We start from the raw sequence: 25,775 nt of genomic DNA, 5'->3' as shown, positions 1-25,775 counted from the left end.
AAACGAAAACTGGGAACACAATGCTATACAAAGGACTGAAGCAGTTCAACGACCTACCAGCTGACATAAAAAGTGAAAAGATAAAAGTGCAATTTGACAGGAAAATAAAAGACTTTGTAAAAATAAATATGTGAAATGGTGCAATAGAGGATAGAATTAATAGAATGATGAATTAGGTGAAAAAGATGAGAAATGGAGGAGTAAGAGATCAGTTTGAGAAAAGAAGAGTTGGTCTGAAGTGTGATTAATTTATTATGATGAATGTAATTTTTTTTTTGTGATTTTAGTAGCAGAATGCTAAATAAATGGAAATTATTATTATTATAAGTGCCCAGCGGTAACTTATAAGTGCCTAGCGATAAGTTACAAGTGCCTAGCGATAAGTTACAAGTGCCTAGCGATAAGTTACAAGTGCCCAGCGGTAAGTTATAAGTGCTCAGCAGTAATTTATAAGTGCCTAGCGATAACTTACAAGTGCCCATCGAAACTTATAAGTGTCCAGCTGAACTTATAAGTGCCCAGCTGTAAGTTATAAATGCCCAGCTGAACTTATAAGTGCCCAGCTGAACTTATGAGTGTCCAGCTGTAAGTTATAAGTTCCCAGCTGTAATTTATAAGAGCCTAGCGATAACTTACAAGTGTCCAGCGGTAACTTATAAATGCCCAGCGGTAACTTATAAATGCCCAGCGGTAAGCTGTAAGTGCCCAGCTGAACTTATAAGTCCCCAGCGGTAAGATATAAATGCCCAGCGGTAAGTTATAAGTGTCCAGCAGGGCAAAAATGCAGTTTAGGTGAACAAATGGGATTGAATTTTTTTTGGTGGTGAAACCCCTCCCCAAGGAGCCACGGCCACTCAAAGTTTATTAATTTTTTCTATATTTTTGATTTTTTTTTATTCAATATAAATCTACCGCCAGTAACTATAAACCTACCGCCAGTAACTATAAATCTACCGCCAGTAACTTTAAATCTACCGCCAGTCACTGCCAGTCAGTTTATACCTACCGCCAGTGACTATAAACGTACCGCCAGTCAGTATAAATCTACCGCCAGTGAGTGGCGGTTGGTTTAGAGTGACTGGCGGTTGGTTTAGAGTGACTGGCGGTTGGTTTAGAGTGACTGGTGGTTGGTTTAGAGTGACTGGTGATTGGTTTAGAGTGACTGGCGGTAGCTGGCGGTTGGTTTAGTGACTGACGGTTCGTAAAAGGATGAATTTCGTCGGTTATTGGCTACATCCCCTTTATGGCATTTTGTTTAAGGGTAAAGATTCAGAGGCGGTTCGTAAAAGGATGAATTTCGTTGATTATTGACTATATCCTCTTTATGGTATTTTGTAAAAAGGTGAATATTCACAGGCGGTTGGTTTAGAGTGACTGGTGGTAGCTGGCGGTTGGTCTAGAGTGACTGGTGGTAGCTGGCGATTGGTTTAGAGTGACTGCCGGTAGCTGGCGATTGGTTTAGAGTGAATGGCGGTAGCTGGCTGTTGGTTAAGAGTGACTGGCTGTAGCTTGCGATTGGTTTAGAGTGACTGGCGGTAGCTGGTGAGTTTTTAGAATATTTTAGAGCCTAGCCGCTCACTAGTCGTTTTCGGCGCGCCACCGCCGTCACATCTACACTCGGCTAGCCACCGCCGAGAATTTTTGACCGGCGCACACCTCTACCTCCCATGAGGTATTGATATTGTGTCCGGATAAACATATCACCGAAAATGAAAGACTTCATTGGCCTACATATACAGCTGAATTTTTTTATAAAAATAATTTTGACAGACAGGCTTGTATGAAAATCCAACAAACCAACGAAAAAAATTTGAATTTTCATACAAAATTCAAATTTTTAACGGTCAAAAATTATTTTTTTTAAAGAATTCAGCTGTACATTTGATGCGATCGGATAATGATTTTCATTTTTTTATTCTTTTCTTTTTGTCAAAAACAAGGTCGGTTTGAATCCCATCAGGAAGAGTTTCGTACTCGAAACGAATGCACTACAGATTCCTCAATAAATTGAACATGGAATAGGCTGAATTTAAGATCTGAAAATGAAAGTGAGTTGCGGCGACGGCAGTTACAGTGACAAAATCAAATCAAAACTAACCGAGGTGAACGTTCGCAAATCCAGTGAGAACAGAACGCCGACAACCAATTTCTGTGGATGCACAAGGAACTCCATGCAAATGTGAATGTTTTTTCGGCAGTTGAGCGTCTGATTTATCCAATCCGATTCGTAGATGCACCATGATAAGTCATTGCTTTTGATGGTGATTTCATTGCCGAAGAAGGTGATGGTTAAGATGTCCACAACCATGTAGGTGATCAAGCACGGATAAAAAATGTAGCCAAAAACGTCGGTGTTTCCCTTAACGTGTTTAATTCACGATTTCAACGTTTTCAGAGATTAAAAAAAAGAGAACTAACGGTAGACATGAGTAGAACGGGACAGCATATGCAAAAGGCGCCAATCATCAGTTGAAATAAAAAGATGTGGGCGAAACAATTGCGGAATCGGCGGATCGTTCTGTTGATAAGAATAAAATTTTATTCGATGCTTGTCGCTTGTCGTTATCAAATCAATAGATTAACTCTCTTAGTTCGCGGTGGCGAATTATGCATTCTTTCAGTTCGTTCATACTTCCGCTCCGTTTGTGTTCACCGAGAGCCTTAAACCGAATGCCCAGCAGTTCGTATTTCAATGACAAACTTAGCATCACAAACCATACGAACAGTCGCAAGTAGACGGCTGTCACAATACTAAATGTGTACGAAATGAGGCAATAAGCAACGGCCAGCCAATACGACACTATGTTGCCCTTTGAATCGAGCGGGAACCAAATTTGAAACGGCAAAGAGCCCAGGAACACGGGTAGCACCGTTCCAATGATTGATCCAAAAACAGCCAGAAATTTAAACGAATTGGAAAATGTTGTGAAAGTTGAGAGTTTATTTCTGACATCTTCTGATCCGCAGCTCTTGTAAATTGCTATGTCATGTAGAATTGCTTCCACTTCGTGTTGTCGCCACAAAAATGTGAGCAGATAGACCGACATTAAAAAAACAGACAAAGATGTCACGCACAGGTACATTGTTTCCATTAAGCTATCGCTGATGACAGCCCCAATCGCTAAGGACATAAAGTACAGCACATAGAACACCACGAAAATTAATATTTGGACGGACGTGTATAGCTTTGAAGGAGGATTATTCTCATTTCGCCAAATTCGGAGCCAGAAAAATGTTTTTACAATTTTTTCAATATTCGGATCCATGTTGTTTATTCCCTTAGGGAGGAAAGAATGTATAATGCAAACGAACTGTTTTTACTGGAACGACTTTGTTTGGTACCGTACATTTTAGTTACTGTTCTCAATCGCTGGAATTGTTCGGGCCGGAAAATGTTAATAATTCGAGGACATTAGTGAATTACAAACAATTTTCTACTCTGCACATGGCTTAGGTCACACAAATTAACTTAATTCGGTCGAGGATTTTCATTAAAAACGCGTCACTTCGTAAGGTTTGTATATTGTTCGTGCGGAATGTGTAATTTAAAATTATTCAATTTAAATGTTTCTTAAACTGAATTCAAAATAAGATTTCATTATTCGATGTGGTTTAAGAGTTTCTTGTTCTAAACAACCCATAGCGCTTTGAAAGCTAATAATACAATAAGTATGTCCTGTATTTCAATTTAGTCGAAGCTATCAATTTCATTTGACACAATACATACACATTTTTCAGTTGAATTACTGTACCAACTAAATAATCCCACAAAGAGGAAAAGGTGACGCTAGTGTAGTAAAAATTAAACTTCCAAAACCGAGGGGTGACGCACTCGGGATTAAATGGATTTAAATCCATTTAATCCCATGTATTTCTTGGATTAAATGTATTAAATGGATTAAATTTGAAGAAGTGCGTTACCCCTCGTCCAAAACATTTGATATCGGTTTTGGTGACGCACTCTGCGCCTCAACGTAATCAATTTTTACCAAGAAAATTTTAACAAGAAATATGTCAACGAGAAGTTTAGCGATGAGATTTTACAACGAAAGCTTTACAAAAAAATGCGTCGAATTTTAACAGTCATCGATGTTCCCAGTCAATTAAGTTGTTTCCCCTTATGATATTTTGCGCCAAGTTATCAAACACTGGAAATCACTTAATGCACTGGGTGCGTCGATGGACATTAAAACTCTGATAAATGATCTAAAATTGTGTTTTCTTAAGTTGAACATGCAGTATCGCCGAAAATATTTCAAAAATATGAAATTTCAAGATAACCGCCGTATTCTTGAAATGTCGATAAAAGTTTACCGTCAACGAAACTGTACAAGTGACACTTTATCCCAATCTCTACATGCAGTGTAGCCGTAAATATCTCAAAAATACGAAATTTCAAGATGGCCGCCATTTTCTGGAAATATCGATAAAAGTTTTCCACCAACGAAACTGTACAAACGATACTTTATACCAACTCTCTACAATGTAGATATTTTTTAGATATTTCCTGCTGTACGGCATGTAGAGAGTTAGGATAAAGTGTCGCTTGTACAGTTTCGTTGGTGGAAAACTTTTTTTTTTCGATATTTCAAGAAAATAGCGGCCATCTTGAAATTTCGTATTTTTGAGATATTTCCGGCTGTACGGCATGTAGAGAGTTGGGATAAAGTATCGTTTATATAGTTTCGTTGGTGGAAAACTTTTATCGATATTTCCAGAAAATGGCGGCCAAATGGCGGTGGTAGAGTCTACATGCCGTATAGCCGAAAATATCTCTAAAATCCGAAATTTCAAAATTGCCGCCATTTTCTTGAAATATCGAAAAAAGATTTACACCAACGAAACTGTACAAGCGACACTTTATCCCAACTATCTACATGCCGTATAGCCAAAAATATCTCAAAAATACGAAATTTCAAGATGGCCGCCATGATCTTGAAATGTCGAAAAAAGTCTTCCGCCAACGAAACTGTACAAGCGACACTTTATCCTAACTCTCTATAGCCGAAAATATCTAAAAAATACTAAATTTCAAGATGGCCGCTCTTTCGGGCGTGCCATAGTCTTGTTGCGTGTCTCTGATGAAATCAGGAAGTCATTCGAGAAGAAATTTCTGATAATTATGGTGCTGCTTGACTTTTTCAAGGCATTTGATTCTCTGAATCACGGTAGACTCCTGTATAAGTTCAGTTGCGTTCCAAGTTTGGCTTCTCTTCGTCTGCTGTGTTTCTTGTTCGTAGCTATCTTTCTGGGCGTTTCCAATGTGTCTGCATTGGTGATCATTTTTCCGAGCTTAGTGAGATCGATGTCGGTATTCCCCAAGGATCTGTCCTTGGCCCACTGCTGTTCTCTATGTACATCAATGATCTGCCCAGCCCAGCTGCCTCAAAGCTGCCCTTCACCATATGTTTGCAGATGATGTGCAATTATTCCTTTCATGTGCCAAGAGTAAGATTAATGAGGGCGTTTTCAGAATCAACCAGGACCTTTATGCTGTCGGTCGCTGGTTCTCTGAAACAAGTCATGGGCTTCCCTCTCCGAGTCTGATCCCTCGTGTCTTGTTGAATGGTATTGTTATCCCCTATGTTGATAAAGTGCAGAACCTTGGACTCGTTATGGACAAAAAATGACGTTTACGGATCAAGTGAGCGATGTTTGCTCGAAAGTCTTTGGAAGGCTTCGTAGTCTGTGGCAGAGCAGTCATCTTTTCTCTCAAAAGACTCGGATTATGCTGGTTAAGTCTCTTGTCTTACCTGCCTTTACGTATGGGGATTCAGTCTATTCTACCAACCTTTCTGCTTCTGCTATTCGGTCGTTAGAAGGAGCATTTTCTGCATGTTTGCGTTTTGTTTATCGCTTGAGACGCTACGACAGTACTCGTGGCTACGACAATGATGTCCTTGGGTGTTCTTTGATGACCTACCTCAGGCTGCGGTGTTCTACCGTCATCTATAATGTGGCGAAACGGCGGGAGCGTGGTTTTCTCTACGAGATGCTATGTGTCGGTAGCTCGGTGCGCAGTCGGAATTACGTACTACCCAGACATTCTTCGGTTCAGTACAACCGCTCTTTTTTCGTTCGGTCAGTAGCCGATTATAACTCTATTCCGGTTCATATTAGGGGGGCTACCATCGGCGGCGAAGTTTAATGACGCTAGTATGGCATATTTTACGTCGTTGTAGATTTCGATTGGGTGTTGCTTGGGCGTGCTGCCACCCATGTGATCAGAGTCTTTTGTATCTTTTACGTTTCCTTTTTACTGTTTTATTTCTAGGATTTTGCAAGCGAGTTGGTGTGACTATCCGGTGCGTGTTAATGTGAGTCAATTTAGTTTTTATTTAATTTTTGTTCTTTTTTTGTTTATTTTCTTCTACTGTAACCAAACTCTAACGTCTACTTTCCGTCTATATAGTTCGTTTTTGACACGACTTTTTCTCTTTTTATATATGTCGTTTAATTAATTTGTAAATTTGCTATTTTTTGTTTTTCGCACAGAACATTTGTATAAGGATCCTCCTTTTTGTTCTTAATTATTGAATAAATTGAATTGAATTATCGAAAGTTGAGTTAGAACATACATCTGAATAGAATTGCGATAGTCGCCTTTTGATGAACACACACTTGGTGCAATGACATCTCTTTTATTCATTATCATTGTACTATATGAGTATATGCAACTATGGAACACTCACATTATGCTTACGTACAGAATATACAACACTCGCTGTCGCTCGTTCGTATATTGTGTACTGAAGCATAATTTTTGTTAAATTCCCCAGTTGTATAATCTACTATTAAGACTTGGTTAGAGGTGTGCACCGACGATTTTACGCCGGCGTGCCGACGATTTTTTGCTAAATTTTCGGCGCGCTGCCGCCGAAAAATAATAGCTCATGCCGCCGCCGCCGATTGTATTTTCGTTGCGCAGAAATTTTATACGTTTAGTGTTTTCAGCCATTTTAATGGGCGGCAATATAAACTTAAATTGAAAAATCTATACAAAAATGTGTGCCTGAGTACAAGGTTTTAGCAAATGTTTATCTCTCTTAATTTATAAGTCAGGTTTCTGCTGCTATGTTTCTATATGCGTAGAAAGGAGTTTTTTGTTAAAAAAATTTTGTTGGAACTTTGGGTTTTTCTTCTTACTTGCACTGTACGACGGTGATTTTGTTTCTCATGCTACGATAGGGTTATCTTCGAAGTAGCTTCCTATAACGTACCATATTTCCATCAGTAGATGGCAAGTGTTTTATGCAAATTTTTAAATACTAGTCCAAAGAAAAAGTTTGCTGCTGTCTTGGGAAGGGTATCGATGGATACAACTGAGGATGGTCAGATCACGCTGGCCTGGGACCGCCATCGATACCCGAGGTCGAAACAGCATTTGTCTTTTCTGTATCCTCCCTTAACGTGAACCCTTGGGTACGTTACTCTATTGTCTGTGCAATGGAATGGAGCGCGGCAGACGGCAGACGACGTTTCTCTTATTGTCTGTTGATGCAGATAAGAGGAAGAAGAAAGAGAACAAAATTCAGTGAATCAGTCAAAACTGGGTGAATAATACTGTAATTGTAAAGTGGCAAACTTAAGACCTTATGTGGAATTGGGTGGAAAATGGCGCAAATCACATGTTTCAGGAATTTATAAAGTGGAAAATCTTTCCGATTTCAAGTTTTTTCGTCAAAAGACGAGACACGGATATCTTTATTTTCAATTTTTAGCTGCTTTATGTAAAAAATTTGGGGAAAAAATCATTTTGGCGTAGTCTATACACTTATTACTTATAAATTTAAGTTTATCTAAATCTCTTATTTGCGAAAACCTTCTACTACGCTATCACTCCTACATCGAAGATGGACTAAATACAACGCGAACGGTTATTGCATAAATCGAAAGATAATAGTAGTGCGTAAATGACACTAAATTATTAGTTGGAAATAAGAAACCTGCAGAACATTTAGTACGAGGGGTAACCGACTGGCCAAAATGGTGGCAAATCAATTTCTAATTCCTTTCAATTCCGTTTAATTACCTCAATTACTGGACCAACTCGTCTAATTGCCGGATTCGCTCTATTTCCTTTCAATTCCGTTCAATTTCTTTCAATTCCCTTTCAATTTCCTTTCAATTACGTTCAATTCCCTTTAATTGCTCTTAATTCCTTTTATTTCTTTAATTACCGGATTAACACCACTACTTGCCGGATTCGCCCTTCAATTCCTATAATTCCAATCAATTCCTTCAATTCCACGAATTTTCGAAATAATTGCTCGATATTTTCAATTATATATAAATTTAAAGTCAAAGTTAAACCCTTAAGCATTTTGGAAAAAGAATCGTCAGATAAAATTTGGAACAACTATGTTGTCCTACATTTGTGACTCATTTTGTTAGAATCTTTATTTTTTACTCATCATGAACCGAAGCGATAGCGGAGGTTCGTGACGCTAGTCGACTCTAGAGATGAGCGGGCCGACGTTTTTTCAATACCCGACCCGACCCGGCCCGATCCAATTTTTTGAACCCGAGCCCGACCCGACCCGAGACTTTTCTCTTCGCGGCCCGACCCAATCCGACCCGAAAAAATCATCGGCCCGACGTGACCCGACTTTTTTTTACTATAAGAAATTTAATGAAAAATCATTTTTTACGCATAAAAGCTTTGCAATAATCTTATACGCGAAGTAAAATAATAAAATAAGTTAGTGTTTCATGCTTTATAGGCTTTTATTGGCTTACTTTAAATTTGTATTTCTAAGTCGGGCCGGCCCGAATTTTTGTTTTCAAAGCCCGACCCGACCCGGCCCGAATGAATTTTCAAAACCCGGACCCGAACCCGATCGGGCCGGGTCGGGCCGGGTCGGGCCGATGTATTTCGGGCGGCCCGCTCATCTCTAGTCGACTCCCAAAGAAAAGAAAACAACCAACGGAAGACTAAGGAACCTATATATAGGCGAACATTTTAACTTTTCCATACTGAACCAAATCAAAAAAAAATTATGTTCACACGAAAGTGCTCGTCAATACGAGTTCAACGAGCTATAGATCATTAAAAACAGTGGTCTACATCCGGAGAAAACACCACTTGAAAACCACTTGAAATGAAGCATCTTCACACATTTTCAGCACATTCTCCATATTCGAGTTAAATAGAAATGTTTCATGTGGGTTTGATATACGTATCGAACCACTACATCTGTTTGCGCTTTTGCTAAAACTTATATTAATTCAATCTTAACACTTTTTCATCGGCAAATCAATAAATTTTATTGAAGTTTTTTACTTAATTTCTGTAAATTTAATTAAAACATTTTCATGCAAAAAACCAAAAACACACTTAAAACACACACTTATATGAAAGCCATTATTTCATTCATATGACAAAAATATGACAGCTACATCTCTATTATAATGATTGTGTTGTAGATCAATGTTGCCGTGCTTCATATAAAATGTGCGCGAAATTATGAATTTGAAAAATTTGTTTGTTCGCAAAATTTTTTAGATCATTTTGGGAGTTTCAGGTTTCAATGTGGAATTTGTTTTAGGGTTAGAATGTCCAACAAAATGGTGGAAAGCAGCCATCTTGGAAATTCTTTGAATTTTTTGTATTTATTGTATTTTGGCTTATATGGCACATACATAGTTGCAGTAAATTGGTAATCCGTCAAAACTTTTTCCGGCATTTCAAGAAAATGGCGGCCATCTTGAAATTTCGTATTTTTGAGATATTTTCGACCATAGAGAGTTGGGAAAAGTATCGCTTGTACAGTTTCGTTGACGGAAGACTTTTTTTTCGATATTTCAAGATCATGGCGGCCATCTTGAAATTTCGTATTTTTGAGATATTTTCGGCTATACGGCATGTAGAGAGTTGGGATAAAGTATCGTTTATACAGTTTCGTTGGTGGAAAACTTTTTTCGATATTTCAAGAAAATGGCGGCCATTTTGAAATTTCGGATTTTAGAGATATTTCTGGCTGTACGACATGTAGAGAGTTGGGATAAAGTATCGTTTATACAGTTTCGTTGACGGTAAACTTTTATCGATATTTCCAGAAAATGGCGGCCATCTTGAAATTTCGTATTTTTGAGATATTTCCGGCTATACGGCATGTAGAGAGTTGGGATAAAGTGTCACTTGTACAGTTGCGTTGACGGTAAACTTATATCGATATTTCAAGAAAATGGCGGCCATCTTGAAATTTCGTATTTTTGAAATATTTTCGGCGATACGGCATGTAGAGAGTTGGGATAAAGTGTCACTTGTACAGTTTCGTTGACGGTAAACTTTTATCGACATTTCGAGAATACGGCGGTTATCTTGAAATTTCGTATTTTTGAAATATTTTCGGCGATACTGCATGTTCAACTTAAGAAAACACAATTTTAGATCATTTATCAGAGTTTTAATGTCCATCGACGCACCCAGTGCATTAAGTGATTTCCAGTGTTTGATAACTTGGCGCAAAATATCATAAGTGGAAACAACTTAATTGACTGGGAACATCGATGACTGTTAAAATTCGAAAATGTCTCAAAATGTTCCGAACCAAAAAAAGCCCACTGTAATTGTACGGTATGTAGAGTAGACTTGGGATAAATTGTCACTTGCAGAGCTTGCTTAACTCTATGTAAACCCAAAACATCCAAAACAACTGATATCCCACAAAAACCTCAAAGAGGAAAAGGTGACGCTAGTGTAGTAAAAATTAAACTTCCAAAACATTTGATATCGGTTTTGGTGACGCATTCTGCGCCTCAACGTAATCAATTTTTACCAAGAAAATTTTAACAAGAAAATATGTGAACGAGAAGTTTACTGATGAGATTTTACAACGAAAGCTTTACAAAAAAATGCGTCACAAAGTGGCAGATGATTATTGTCGTATGAGGGGTTTCCTCAGCATCTACCACTTGTGACGCATTTCTTTGTAAAGCTTTCGTTGTAAAATCTCATCGGTAAACTTCTCGTTGACAAATTTTCTTGTTAAAAATTTCTTGGTAAAAATTGATTACGTTGAGGCGCAGAATGCGTCACCAAAACCGATATCAAATGATTTGGAAGTTTAATTTTTACTACACTAGCGTCACCTTTTCCTCTTTGAGGTTTTTGTGGGATACTTTTTAGATGAGATTTTTCAATTTCAATTAGATTAAACCGTCCAATTGACTGCAGTTTTGTTTAAAATGATTTCACATCGCACATCGTTGTTTATTTTAGATAAATAGTATTTTTCGTACCAAGTCAGGAAATGACGAAAAACTTTTGTGCATCCGACAACTGAAATACGACATATTTTGCCATGATTTTTCATTAAGAAATATCAGTTTTTCCCGAACTATATATCGTGCAGGAATAGTTATTTACGTATCTGTTGTGGACGGTATATTTTAGGCAATTTCGAGGATTGTAGCGCGAACGAAGTGAGGGCGACACGCGAAAGTGCCTAAAATAAACCGTCCACAACAGATGCGTATACAACTTTTCATGCTGAGGGCTTAAGTTACGAGAAAATTCCGTAATTTATGCCCAAGGCATGAAAAAAACTTCATTTCTTTACGATTTATTGTGCGGGAAAGGAATTACATGAATTTTTTGATGACTATACGATTGATTTAATTTGATATGGTGAATGTGAAGTGTGTATGTTTTCAAGTAAATTGATGTGTTGTGTCTATTTCAGTTGTCCGATGCACAAAACGTTGTCCGTACCTCGACAGGAAATGGATTTGTTCAGCACACGTCAGCAAAAACCAAGGTATTCAATTTTTTGTTTCGTTCAAGTGATCGACATCGTAAGATTTTAGGCTTTTGAAAAGTTGATGGAATAGATGATATTGTCGGTGATGCATTTTTTTGTAAATTTGGTTTGAAACTGGAGCATTTCGCATCGGCAATGCCCCGGCCTAACATTCCTCCGACGAATATTCACTTGTTTGTTGCGGCTCAAACTCTCCCGTATCTGACTCACAAGAATCCTCTGAAGAAGAATCCTTCAGTGTGCATTTTTTGAACTTAAAAGAACGTTGGACTTGTTCTAAAATGGAACTGATCAACACTGTACACTGTTATTTATTGCGCGGGAGCTTTTGAAATTAAAACAAAAAGGAAATAATGTGGTTTTGCATTCGCTGGTACTTCTTTCCGATAATCACACTTATCAGCATTTACTCTCATTTACTTTCAATTCCTTACAATTCCACATATTTCCAGTCAATTCTGGTCAATTCCAGTCAATTCCATCAATTACAATTATTTACCGGATACTCCGGCAATTCCTTTGAGGGTGTGTAGTCAATTACCCGAGTCGGTTACCCCTCGATCTAGTATGAAGATGTGACTTATAGCTTATATGTCATTTACGCAAACTCACTAATCATTCTTGGATTCATTAAATTAGATGTTTTTAAAATAATAGGTCAGTGATTGTACATTCAAAATATAAAAGGTGAGATACGTCTCAGTTGATACTTCTTGTATAAGTAGTTGATACTTCAGATCGCAAGATAGTAAGAATTCAGTATTCGGAAAAAGGATTGCGCACGCTTTTTCGAATGTTTTTGTAAATTTATCGATCGGCGCACCGCCGCCGACTATAAAGAATCATAAAACTTACTGACATATTTCTGGCCAAGACATTCTTTAAATCGATTTTTCACCATGAAGCCATGCTGGCTCATTTTTGGTGAAATGGAGAAAAATGTAGACCACAACCATATCTACAATTTTCTCCATTTGGCAAAAAATGAGCCATCATGGCTTCATGGTGAAAAATCGATTTCAAGAATGTCTTGGCCAGAAATATGTCAGTAAGTTTTATGATTCTTTCTCCCGGTGCGATCCCTCCGATCCCTTACCAGTCCGACGCACCGCCGCCGACTATTTTAAGATCGGCGCACACCTCTAGACTTAGTGCGAAGTAGAGTGAATATAGTTTCTGATAAGCATAGCACCAGTCAACGTAAGACGTACCAATGGTATAGGTCATTGAATGAAATTTGAATTTAAAATGTTTAATAAAATATCGTTTTCGTTGTTGAGTGTTCACCTAATTACCATTATATTTGCCTTAGCATTAGCTACAACGGTTCAAGCGAGGGCTCAAGGTCTCGATGGAAATGAAGGTATATTGACTGTCCGCACATAATTTTCGATTGTAGAAAAATTAATCCGGCCGGTGTCGTTCCAAAAACTTAGGAGACAATTGTGTCATTAATGGCACGCAACAAGAGGGTATTTGTACAAAAATAACAGAATGTGAAAAGCCGTGTGCCAATGAAGAGATGATATTTGAGAGGTGCCAGAAAACGGGGAGACGAATGGTGCCCATTGTCTGCTGTCCGAAAGTTAGACCCACTAAGTCAATCAGTGCAGCAAGTAATTTTATTTCACAATTTACTATGCTTCAGACATAAGTTCTCATAGAGGTGCATAGTGGCAGTTTACACAATGATGATGTGATGATGTGTAAAACTGCAAATGCTCCTTTCGCTTCACCGCTGTTGCGAAAATATCCATCACTTGACACCATATCAAAATTTCGAATATAGAATGCCTGGAGTATAAAGAGCTGGCGTGTACGCCATATTACTGGTCACGCTTTGACGATCGGATAGTATTCGAAACGAAAGTGTCGAATTGTGCCTACAACACGCATCCGGTCATCATTGGTGGTAAAGTAGCCCAAAGACGAGAGTTTCCGCATATGGTAACATTTGAGCAATCCAAAGAAATTTATTGATTTATTCTAGTAAACTAACTAACGTTAGGCTCTGATCGCTTGGCGAGATGATGATAATTTTGGATGTGGTGGCATATTGATTAGTGATCAATTCGTGCTCACTGCGGCGCATTGCCTTAACCATCCTATATAGTAAGTGAAAATTGTCAAATCGTTTTCTTAAATTGCTTTTCAACAGACAAGGCATGAGTTGCGCAGCTCTCCAATTTCTAGAGAGTTGCTTTGGTACGGCTAGGCTTTGTAATCGACTTATGAAATTGGAAATTATTTGAAGTCCCCAGTTAATCGGCTGAATTGTAAAACTTAAATGAATTTTAGCGGCCCAATATCTCACGTTCGATTAGGTGAACACGATCAAAGCAATCCAAATGAATCCACACATATCGACGTAAAGGTCTCTAAGCTTTTTCCACATAAGCTCTATCGGAAACTATACTATTACAATGACATCGCTTTGATAAGACTCCAACATTCGGTTAATTTTACCGATGCCATTCGACCGGCATGCTTACCTGAAGAACCAACACCTGTCGGTAGCATCGACGCTACAATTACTGGATGGGGTTCTGGACAGCAGATACAGCAGATTGACGTTTTGAAGAAAGTGCACATTGAAGTGTTTGACCACAAAACATGCAGTGAACAAAACAAACCAAACTACAGAACTCCTGAAGGAGTTCGTGAAACGACTCAGTTTTGTGCTGGATCCACGACGCACAGACATACCGCTTGTCGTGGAGATTCAGGTCGGTCGTAAGCTGCCAGTTTTTCATACTATAGTCTGCATCTACCTGTCATACATATTTCTTCCAGGTGGACCACTTCAAATTATGCACAAGCACCACCACTGTACATATATAATCATTGGTATAACATCAGTCGGTAAAGCGTGTGAGAACTTTAGGTATGGATCCATTAGTATCTATACTCGAGTATATCCTTATTTAAGTTGGATAGAAAGTATTGTATGGCCAGGACAGTATAATGGGTCTATTCAGGCTGGTGGTTACTGATGGTGGTTATTCAAACTGATTTATTCATAATCCAATGGTGCACACAATGGTTAATATATATATATACTTAATGAAAGAACTAAAGCTTAACTAATTAGTCAGGGGATACAGTGCAAGTACATAGTGGCACTACAACAGTATGCAAGCGAATAAATTTATCATTTTCATTGACAATTGTTTTCGTCAGTTTTCATACTTAAACTTCTTAAAAAAACCAACAGAAACCCCAACCGGAACGGATCCATAGAGCGAATTCAACTACAATCATAGAACACAGTTTTGTTCAGACTAAAATCAGTAATTTAGTTAGTAAATCTGTGCAATGATTTCGGTTCAGTTGAGTTGAAATTCTTAAAACGATGCTAATGGCTCAGCAGATGATATATACTTTAGTGATGCGTATTAGTGACGAAAGAAGAATATATAGCGAATTTCGGGTACAAATGTCATCCAATTTTTTCAAAAGTATTTCCCGCCTTGGCGGTATTTTCTTTTATGTACCTTACCGCCATTTTCTTTTGTATACCGATCTGGTCGGCATTTCTCTTTATATACCGACTTGGCGGTGTTTTCCATTGTATAGCGCCGGGCGACATTTGTGTATGTTGTGAAAGGATTTTCCGCCTTTTTTTGAACGCCGCCTTGGCGGTATTTTCTTTCATGTACCTTATCGTCATTTTCCTTTGTATACCGACTTGGCGGTATTTTCCTTTGTACACCGCCTGGCGGTATTTTCGTTTGTACACCGCCTGGCGGTATTTTCGTTTGTACACCGCGGCGGCACTCCGAGCCAAAAATCGGAGGCTAGCCGGCGTAAAATCGGCGGTGCACACCTCTAGACTTACTGTTACTAAAATAACGACACCAACGCTGTTGTTAAAATCTGAAGCAGATTTCTTTTCGTGTTTAATCTGTTTTTGGTCAAATTACACGAGAATACGTAGATTTCGAAAAAAAAATGTTTTTTTTCTTTTTCGGTATTGACTGACATAAAAATGTAAGTGGGCAAAACATCGAAACGTTAGATTTCCTTTTGATAGAACGAAATCATTATTGTTTGAATGTTTTTCTCCAATTTGAAGCTTGTTATCATACGAATCCAATTTTGTCGACGACAGGAAATTTCGGGCGACTCATAATTTCACTAATAACTATAATGTTTTAGTGTTGCAAGGTATCACTTTTTCTTTCAATGATAAGATACCCATTACCAACCTTGATAAACCGCTTCCATTTTGCTAAAAGTTGGGTTTTTCTGAATTCCCGCACCTCCCGTAAGGCAAGTTTATCACAAAGAAAAGGCTATTGGCATACAAAGACGAAACTCTCCCAATAACGAAGGCATCACAATGAAACGATTAGCAACAACATCATAAGAACCGCAGGTGGCAACGAATGACAATGGTCCGGGATAAGTTGATTCAATCCAGCACAGTGGACGATATAAAGGATGTAAACGAAGAAGATACAACAGCAAAAATGAAACATCATCTGACACATTAATAGACGAATTTTATTATCATACTAAGTCTACTGCACCTAATGTTTTGCTAGCTCTGCAGCCACTCTCTCAGTGTACAATTGTAAGGCCAAATTTTTCACATCTAGTCTCTTTATTTTGCCAGTGTGCGTGCGAGAAAACGTATCAACAAAGTAAATACCTCCATTCAGTCTGTGATACTCATCCGGAAGTTTATCTGCGCAGAAAAAAATATTCTTTGTTGGACTTATGTCACTTACTTAACAGGTCAAGTTTACTTGAATCGGAGTCTAAAGCAGGTGACCTGAAAACTACTGACACATTGACAGGGCCGATATAACGATCTCAGCGCCCTGGACTATCGATTAAAAAAAAGTTGCGAGCGGCGCGAGTGTGAGAAAATTTACATTTTTGTGTGCTGTTTTTACACGTCAGCGCTTAGGGAGAAGGGAGTGTTCCCTAAAACCGGACGCGTTGTGACTAGGGGGAGGGGGTAGAACGAAATTCGGACGTCCACTTTATTTCTTGACGTTTCTTTATAGTTTCATGACCTAAAAATATTTCGGTGCAAAGGTGCAAGTAAATAAAGTAAATCGTGCTTAAAGAAAATTAAACCAGTCGGAACGAAATTGTTCGAATTTTTCGAATGAAGAAAATTCGCTTTTAAATAAAAGTTGACGTCGCCCGGAAAAAGGGGTAAGGTATTCGAAAACGGACATAGTGTGACAAGGGAGAATTGGACGTCGAAAATCTGTAGAAAACGTGGACGTTCTATATGCACGGCCTCTTAGCCTTTGGATAAAGCCGGCCCTGCCTAATGAACGCAAAAACTGTCATGTCAGATCGGGTTAGATTAGATTACGAGGGGTGAGACGAACCATAAGCCTCAGTTGGGCCTGTTGTGCTTGCCATTTTTTTTTTAAATTGGACCTACTGATTAGAGTGGATTTCGAACCACTGTCCAACGTAAGTCTTTGTGACGTCGAGACGGCAATTCAACTTGAAATTTGGTATGTAAATGATTTCTGCGTGAAATTAATTACTTGTGAATTGTATTTCTGTCATTTTTCTATCAACATGGTGGTCATGTATGAGAAATCCGTATGATTTTTGGTTGTTTGTGCGTCTTTGTTGCACATGATTAAGAAAAACCGTATGAGCAAGTTCACTCATGGAATCGAACCCGTGTCCCATACGCTGTGAGTCTTACGATCTCCGACTGAGCTGGATCGGGTTAGGTCAGGCCCATGTAGAGTGCAGGGGCTCCCAGATCCTTAAACCCGAACTTGCCTAAAATTTTGTGTCGGACTAGAGAATATTAATATTTAAAGAGACGAATTTTACGAATGGTTGTATCCTCAATTTGTCGTTTCTCCTTGTTCACTCATGGAAGATAGTGAAGCTAGAGGAAGGTATGTCTTCCCTTGATAAAATATACCAAGCGAATTTACTTTTGGGGCCATTCACAAATTACGCACTCACCTAAGGGGGGAGGGGGGGGGGGGTCAGAAATTAGACCTTTTTATTTGAAAAACGCGTGCGAAACGGTGGTGAGGGGGTCAAAAATTAACCGTCCACCGCGTGCGTAATTTATGGATGGCCCCTATTCGTGTCTTAGTTTCGGGTCCTTTCAGATCAAGTTAGGTCAGGTAGTCACAGCATGTTTCAGATCATTTCAACTTAACCGGTTCCGATCTCCTTTCTTTCTTTTGTTTAACAACCTTTAACAAAATCATGCAGTTCGTTCTCTGACACCGTACTGCCTTCAGCTCTTTGCACAATGCCAACCGGAAGATCGTAATATACCGGTATGGTGACACCAACAACACAAGCCTTAAATACTCCTTCATGACTCTCCAGAATCGTTTCGACAACAATGGGATTAACCAAATGGTTAAGATGTTGAAGCATATCCTGCTTCCTTCCAAGAATATACAGGAAGCCTTCATCGTCAAAGTATCCAATGTCATTTGTCAAGAACCAGCCGTCTTTATCATAAAACTCTTCTCTGGGTGGATTGTTGTTCAGGCAATCCTATTCGGTATAGAATGATATTTTGGATTATTCGAAATGTTGCTTGGCGACATTCTTACCAGAAATTCATGCGGAGTCTTAGCGCAAATTTCTCCAGTTTCATGTGGACCAAGGTGCGTTCCATCTGGGCTACAGATCTGAATTTCCCAACAAACACTCGACGATCAATAAAACAGTCCTTCAGTTTGTGTCACTTGCACTGTAAGTACCTTAATTTGAATGCCTTCGCACAGTAAGCCCACTGAAATGCCTTTCGGTTTGTAGCAAGCAGCCAACACTCCAGCTACTTCTGTCATCCCATAACCTATAATCGTGACCCCATTCGGAGTATAGTCTTGTATGCATAGTCTCAATTGATCGGACACGCTTGTGCCACCGCATGACACCAATTTAATCGAATCTAAATTCGGCCGAGTCTGATGGAAATATTGAGCAAGTACGGCCAATGTTCCGGCATCCAAAAATAATTCGGTCACACGATGCTTTGTAATGACATCGACAAAGATGGGCGGAGTGGGTCTCTCACCGGTTGTGATTCGTAGTTTTCCCCTGATCAAATCACCAAATCCACCGTCAAGTCCACTGATCCAATTCATTGGAACAAAATGAAATATTATTCCATAGTTGACGAAATTGCTAGAATGTAAACGAGAGATCATTGCGATGCTGAGACTTCGTTCCATTGCACCCGATTGGGTTCTACTTACTGGCATCTTAAGCATTGATTTAGGATAGAAGCATGCGACAGGCATAGAAATTTCGATGCACCAGTTGTTCCGCTAGTTGTAAGCATAACAGCCGTGACTTTGTCTGGCTGATCTATAGTAACTGGTCTATGAAGTCACAAAAATTAATTTCGTTCAATAAAATTTCGCAACAGAGGAGTGATAACACCACATCTCCTCCTATACACAGTCCAGGCCATACCGGCGTGTGACAAACGAACCAGTACCGTTTATCCCAATCTCACAATCATTTTGTGAAAGGGCAATAATAGGTTGGGTGTGGAACGAATCCACGAAGTGTTGGAGCGCAAAAGTTGGCCGGAAAGCTGCTCGACATGGACCGGGATCGCATCTCGGGAAAGGTGGGTACGATTACCGGGCACTGTGGCCTGAACAAACATCTGGAGAGAATGGTGATCTCAAACGATCCCAAATGCAGCTGTGGCTTAAAGGAGGAAACGGGCGTTCACGGTATTTGTGAATGCCCAAAGTCCGAAACTGGAAGGCTTAGGCGATTTACGTGATGAATGGGAGAAGAAACAAAGGAACACTTGATCTGCGATTCATGGCCTGGAACCGGACCATCCTAACCCGATAAATCTAACATCTATACACAGTGGTGTTAGCATTTCTCTTCGTACAGAGTCTACAGAGTACAGATGAAAATGACGCATTGATGATTATATGACAAAAACTTGTCAACTTTACTTAAAGTCCATTAAGAATGTCCACACAAATGGATGAGAACGACTCGGCAAGTGGTGGATGTTTTAGATAATAAGAAACTGGCGAGGAAGAAGTCAATCGCGTCAACGTCTTTTTTGACTTTCATGTGTGATTCGAATAACGCCATCTATAAACATTTCTACCAGATAAAGTCATCTATAAAAAACGTTCACACTAAGGGGGAGCGGCTCTCGCAAAGTGTGACATGTCGTGATACAGATATTGAAATGGTGTTGACGAAAGGGCACATAAATCATGTGGAAGCCCCAAGGGACGCCCTCAATGGATAATCTCCATATCTCTTTGGCTGGCCCCGACGGCCTCATACGAGAATATTGAATTTTTGATGGCAATGCAATACCGTACCTGAATTTTTCATCAATTGATGAAATTTTTGCCAATAATCCTTCCACTGATAAAAATCCTTCATCATTCCCGTCGAAAGTTAATATATTTTCGGCCACCACTTCTTTTAGCACAGTTTCGGCGTACGAATGTTGACAAATTACGAAACGCGGAGCGATTCGCTTCAAGGCGGTATCATTGCTACCGGCTGTAAATTTTCAGTTTGTTATTGCCAACATTTTTAATCAGATAAAATAATCGTGATTATCAAATAGTTCAACAGGTTTCAAAATGTAAAACTGATTAACTTATTTACGTTATCAACGAAAATAGTCTGCAACAGTCCAACATAAAAGTGGGACATTGATAAACAAACTGGAAGCATACTCAAAAGACCAGACAATTCTCACCAACATTATCAAAGAAGTGCTTACGTCGAGGCGTTAGTGTGCCCTTTATCAATATTATATCAATAACATAAGCTACGCGGACCCGTACGAGATCGTGTCAAAAGCCTCTCCTTTGAAAGGCTCGGAACAAGTTATTTTTAGCGTCAAGTCATTCACCACGCCATTAATCGTATTTTATACGTCAGAGAGAGCTTTTTTCTCCTTTGTTACGATCTGTCAGATTTTCTATTTTGCGATTTAGTATGGAAATGAAAACTAAAATTGAAATATCTTTGCTGTTTTAAGTGGTTTTTCATATTTTTTTGGACCAAAATGTTTTAAAGTGTGTTTGGAATCGATTGACATTAACAAAATAATAAAAAAGAAAAAAATATTTTCACACAATCTGTTAATGCCAATCGATTCCAAACACATTTTAAAACATTTTGGTCCAAAAAAATATGAAAAACCACTTAAAACATTTCCATACTAAATCGCAAAATAGAAAAACTGACAGATCGTAACAAAGGAGAAAAAAGCTCTCTCTGACGTATAAATTTATACGATTAATGGCGTGGATTTCAACAAATGATAAAGACCGGTTGGATTCCCTAGTCCCAAAATGATAACTACTTTAAATCTCAAAACAAGGTATCGCATTTTATTTGTGCTTTGGAGAGCTTTCGGGCAATACAAAAGCTCGACGTTTTGTGAATGACATCATTTTGTTTTCTGCTTATCAAAGATCGTTTATACAGTATGATGGAACAGACCTATAGCTCAATGCGTTAACATAGATTAAATCCCTCAATTAAATCCATTTCTTTGTGAACAGGTCACGTGTTGAAAACGAGCCATCAGAACAGTCGGAGCGTTTGCTGCGACTGAGCCCCGTACAAACCCGTATATCTATTGCGTACGTGACCCTAGTGCGTCTGTCGCCCTCGTTTGACGGTAAGCCTACTGTGCCGGTTAATGTAGTTAAAGTAAAATGATTACAGGCTTTAACATTTCAAATGACACAATGAAATTCTCTGAAAAGTTTGACAGTGAGACATCTGAAATGTTAAAGACTGTATGTAATGTGTACATCTTAGAGATTGCGCATAGCGCAATTACGAAGCCCCGTACGACGTTCCTTTCAAATGAAAAAAAAATTATAAATACACATAGGGCCTAGTATCGGCCTCAGCCTGAGGACCCAAATTTAATTTTTTTTAACTACATTCTATTCGGCCTTTGATTACGTTCCAAATGAAACAAAAATTACCAAAAACGGATGAAATTTGCTTGAGTTATATGTAAAATACACAAAGGGCCCAAGAAGCGGCCCTAGTCCAAGGACCCAAATTTAATTTTTTTTTCAACAACATTCTATTCGGCCTTCGATTACCTTATAAATGAAACAAAAATTACGAAAAACGGATGAAATTTACTCGAGTTGTATGTAAAATACACATAGGGCCCTAGTAGCGGCCTTAGGCCAAGGACCCAAATTTATTTTTTTTTTCAACAACATTCTATTCGGCCTTTGATAACTTTCCAAATAAAACAAACATTACGAAGAACGGATGAAATTTACTCGAGTTATATGTAAAATACACGTAGGGCCCTTGTAGCGGCCTTAGGCCAAGGACCCAAATTTATTTTTTTTAACAACATTCTATTCAGCCTTCGATTACCTTTCAAATCAAACAAAAATTACGAAAAACGAATAAAATTTACTCGAGTTCTATATACAATACACATAGGGCCCTAGTAGTTGACTTAGTCCAAGGACCCAAATTTAATTTTTTTTCAACAACATTCTATTCGGCCTTTGATTACCCTCTAAATCAAACAAAAATTACGAAAAACGGATGAAATTTACTCGAGTTCTATGCAAAATACACATGGGGCCCTAGTAGCCTTTCACTTCTAAGGCCCAAACTCACAGTCCACTCACCCGATTTTAAAAAACGTTTTTTTCCTGGATTGGTATTGATAATACCTATCATTTGCCGTGTCATTTACATTTCCATCGTTTATTTTGCCATAAATATCACCAAAAGACCTTAATCACTTAGGTGGCCCTAACTCACGAAGGGCCGACCCGAATATGCACATCTTCGAACTTAGCCTCACTATTTCGACTATCTTTCAGGTAAAAAAAATTGAAATTTGATTTACTCAAGTTATCGACGTGACAGACAGACGGACAGAAGGACAGACAGACGGACAGAAGGACAGACAGACGGACAGAAGGACAGACAGACGGACAGAAGGACAGACAGACGAACAGAAGGACAGACAAATTTTTTATTGCGGATTCGTCATCTAAAACATAGGCAAACACTTTGCCCTTACCGTCTGCTCCGAATTCCATCAATTACACACGACATCGTAATCCTATAAGCCCCTTTGTACTTCGTACGGGGCTAACAATTTCAACATAAGCTGGACAATTTGAAAAATTCCCTTAGTGTAGCTTTTAGGATGCAATATCTATATATAATAATCGCGCTACCGGCGTTGTATTTCAATCAACAACACTCATTCATAAATCAGAGGCGGATACTGCAAAAATGATAAAGATTTTAGATAAAATCGAAAAACAAGTTGATTAACATTGATAGTAAAGTGTAACATCGATTACAGTACTTTCATTCATGTTACCAACGAATATAAACATTGACCATGAGTGTAAACTTTATCGAAAACAATTGATGCACGATTCCGATAAAGCACAACACTTGTGTGATAATTGCCATGCTTGGCTGAAGTCGAATGTTTCTTATAATGAATCATTGTCGCTATAGAGTGTTCAGGGAGAGTGAAATATGAAAACTTAAGCAAAGGGTACGGACGAACGAAAATGAAATATAATGAAAACTAAATTCCGTTTGACACGTGTCCTCAAGACGTAGCAGTACATGTCCATGCGTCAAAAGCGCCATCTTTAAATTTGAATTGGCATTTAGCAACTTCGTCGTCTCCTTCCAAATGATGTAAATATCTGTCACGTCGCCGCCATGTTTCACACGCATCAAATATGCAATTATGCGAAACCACCTGTTTGCAGTAGTTTTCCAGCGCAACCTCAGCTTTGCTTTAGTCAAAACGTTCGTGAGGAAGTATGGATGACGTTTGACATTTCAAAACGACTTTGAACTAATTTCGTCTGTAACAGTGCGAGTGTACACTTACCGTTTTGTAGAACTGTACTTTCATCCAAATAGGTTATGACCACTCCCAAATACTGAAGTGCAACAGACACTGGCATTAGTAGGGGAATATTTCGTGAAACGATGACAACTGCATCTCCAGCTTTCAGTTGCATTTCTGAAAAAGCAACAGCCAGTCGAATACTTCTTCCATGCATATCGGCAACTGTAACTTTTTCGTCCGTTTCGTGGTGTATCTACATGCAGTTATAGAGTTAAAAATTAAAAACAGTTAAACCGCTCGATTTCCGATGCGTGTCCGCATCCAGAACTAAATACTACGGACGGGAATGTCTGTGGAGAACCTGCGAAAACACTACAAAGGAATGGAAAATCATCGTCACAACAACTAGACTAGAATGGAAAATTCACAGGTTCATGTTCGCAGACATAGATTTTTTCGGGTGTTATTTTGGGGCAGGCAGGTCATTGGTGAGTCCGTAAAGCTCGGAAAATTTTTGCCTGGTTTTTACGCTACAGGTAGAAAAAAATGAAATTCAATATGTTTTTTGATTAGAGATCTAGATTCTCATTTACTGAAAAATTTCTGTGTGGAATCATTTACAAACCACAACAACTCCCAGATCATAAAACATGTTGAATTTGCCTTTTATAAAGGGAAAAATAATTTTTTCATGTGTGTGGTGTGATTAAACTTATTTTCTCCCAATAATAGGTCATGAGAAAATAGGGTTTTGTTGGCGATTGGTCGAATGAAATTGCTATTGAGGAAAGTGCAGCGTTTTCTTTCCCGTGGGCAGATATGAGAACTTTTTTCGTTTCAACTGTCACCGCGGGTGTGGCACTATGTTCACGCTATTCATCGGAATTTAAACGTATTTTTTTAAAGTTTCACTTTGTTTATGTTTTCAAAAATGGTTTGGCGAATTAATGTTTTTGTTTCGTGTCTGGGAAAAATTGGAAATTCACATTTGAACGAAAAAAAATTACCAAAAAAATTTTGCGTCACAAGTTGCAGATGTTGAGGAAAGTACTATTAAGAAAATTGTTAAATTGTAGAATACGTCCTGAAACAAAGGAAACCCGAAAATAAAGCCGAATCATCTGCGACTTTGTGACGCAGTTTTTTTTGGCAATTTTTTTTCTAGAATTTTTTTGGTAAAATTTTTGCCTTTATTTTTGCTAGTCGAAGCTGTTAGCGTCACCCCCACCGATATCATTTCTTTTGTAAGCGAATAAAAGGACTTGCGTCACACCTCCACTGTAATTAACGAATGTGTCAAAGTATTTATGATTCCTGTATCATGCGTAGATGTAGCAACAGTACTTTTGAGAAAGTATTTTTTTCTTAAATCATCATGAAAGGTCATTTTACTCTGTTCGTTTTATCAGAATACACAAATTTAAATCTCATGCGACAATTCGCAAGAAATTTAAACTCTATTAAAAGTAGGGTCTCTTTAGCAAATGCGTATTAACTTCTCTGTTTGTATGCTTTAAGCTACACTTGTAGTCTTCAGCAAGGACAATTTACAAGAATTAACTATAATTAACTAATGTCCTTTTTCAGTCTCTCTCTCTCTTCTCCTTTTACCCGTTTTACTTGATCACAAATCAAATTCTTTTCTCTCTTTAGAATTCGGCACTTTAAATAGAATCTGCCGGGAATTAAATTTTTTTTCTTTCTTCCTAACCTGAATCACTTTCTCCGGATGTTTAACGACCTCTGACTTCAAATAGTTAAAAATGTACGTTCCCAACGCAACATTGGACTCGTAACCACCTTCTGGTCCACTCCATATTTTCAACTCAGAATTGTAAGTTGTTGCAGTGCGTGTTACCATTGCTTGATTGCTTTTTTTTATTCTTCGGTTCACTACTCTACAGATGGTAAATAAGAAATTGCTGCAGATATGAATTCGAAAACCTATGGGTATTTTTCCCTAACCAACGATTTGAAAGCTTTGAAAGTCAATTGTAAACTGGACGTACTGGCTAATGTGAACAATTTTTAATATATATGTAATACCACTTGACGCCTTGTTGTTGTTTTGTTTTTCGGAAAGATATAACGAAAAGATCATAATAAATCAAAAATTTACTACGCCGCCATTACAGAGGTTAACATTTATTTCCCAAATCTAAAGTAGCTTT

The 25,775-nt window shown here is 38.4% G+C and overlaps 2 protein-coding genes across 4 annotated transcripts; one reads left to right on the top strand and one right to left on the bottom strand.

Annotated features, from left to right (window-relative positions):
• Window positions 1-12,924: 12,924 nt before the first annotated feature.
• On the top strand, window positions 12,925-14,920 carry LOC119075059 (serine protease snake-like). Its single transcript, XM_037181454.1, has 6 exons — window positions 12,925-13,128; window positions 13,202-13,381; window positions 13,555-13,712; window positions 13,774-13,877; window positions 14,064-14,491; window positions 14,559-14,920. The coding sequence occupies exons 1-6, from the start codon at window positions 12,996-12,998 to the stop codon at window positions 14,756-14,758; spliced, it is 1,203 nt and encodes a 400-aa protein (XP_037037349.1). The 5' UTR covers window positions 12,925-12,995; the 3' UTR covers window positions 14,759-14,920.
• Window positions 14,921-16,270: 1,350 nt separating this feature from the next.
• Window positions 16,271-25,475, bottom strand: LOC119075058 (probable 4-coumarate--CoA ligase 1). Of its 3 annotated transcripts, none has more exons than XM_037181451.1 (8): window positions 25,316-25,475; window positions 23,644-23,857; window positions 20,090-20,276; window positions 18,980-19,105; window positions 18,482-18,908; window positions 18,332-18,409; window positions 17,960-18,272; window positions 16,271-16,455 (listed from the first exon to the last, which is right to left on the bottom strand). In XM_037181451.1, exons 1-8 carry the CDS (start codon window positions 25,463-25,465, stop codon window positions 16,298-16,300), a joined length of 1,653 nt encoding a protein of 550 aa, XP_037037346.1. In that variant the 5' UTR covers window positions 25,466-25,475; the 3' UTR covers window positions 16,271-16,297. The 3 variants fall into 3 exon arrangements, with proteins under 3 accessions (XP_037037346.1, XP_037037347.1, XP_037037348.1); XM_037181452.1 differs by having other exon boundaries at window positions 18,986-19,105; XM_037181453.1 differs by lacking the exon at window positions 18,980-19,105.
• Between the last annotated feature and the right edge of the window lie 300 nt (window positions 25,476-25,775).

The sequence above is a fragment of the Bradysia coprophila genome, unplaced genomic scaffold, assembly GCF_014529535.1.
Source record: "Bradysia coprophila strain Holo2 unplaced genomic scaffold, BU_Bcop_v1 contig_176, whole genome shotgun sequence".
NCBI lineage: Eukaryota > Metazoa > Arthropoda > Insecta > Diptera > Sciaridae > Bradysia > Bradysia coprophila.
Note: the sequence above shows the minus strand (reverse complement) of the source record. Positions and strands in the feature narration are given on the sequence as shown.

Bases quoted from the DNA above. Each gene is read 5' to 3' on its own strand.
- LOC119075059 (XM_037181454.1), top strand. From the start codon at position 12,996: ATGAAATTTGAATTTAAAATGTTTAATAAAATATCGTTTTCGTTGTTG. The intron at 13,382-13,554 runs GTAATTTTATTT...TTTCGAATATAG, and splicing joins TAAGTCAATCAGTGCAGCAA to AATGCCTGGAGTATAAAGAG. The intron at 14,492-14,558 runs GTCGGTCGTAAG...TATTTCTTCCAG, and splicing joins CGCTTGTCGTGGAGATTCAG to GTGGACCACTTCAAATTATG.
- LOC119075058 (XM_037181451.1), bottom strand. From the start codon at position 25,465: ATGGTAACACGCACTGCAACAACTTACAATTCTGAGTTGAAAATATGG. The intron at 23,858-25,315 runs GTTAGGAAGAAA...AACTGCATGTAG, and splicing joins ATCCGGAGAAAGTGATTCAG to ATACACCACGAAACGGACGA. The intron at 18,410-18,481 runs GTACTTACAGTG...TGGGAAATTCAG, and splicing joins GCGAAGGCATTCAAATTAAG to ATCTGTAGCCCAGATGGAAC.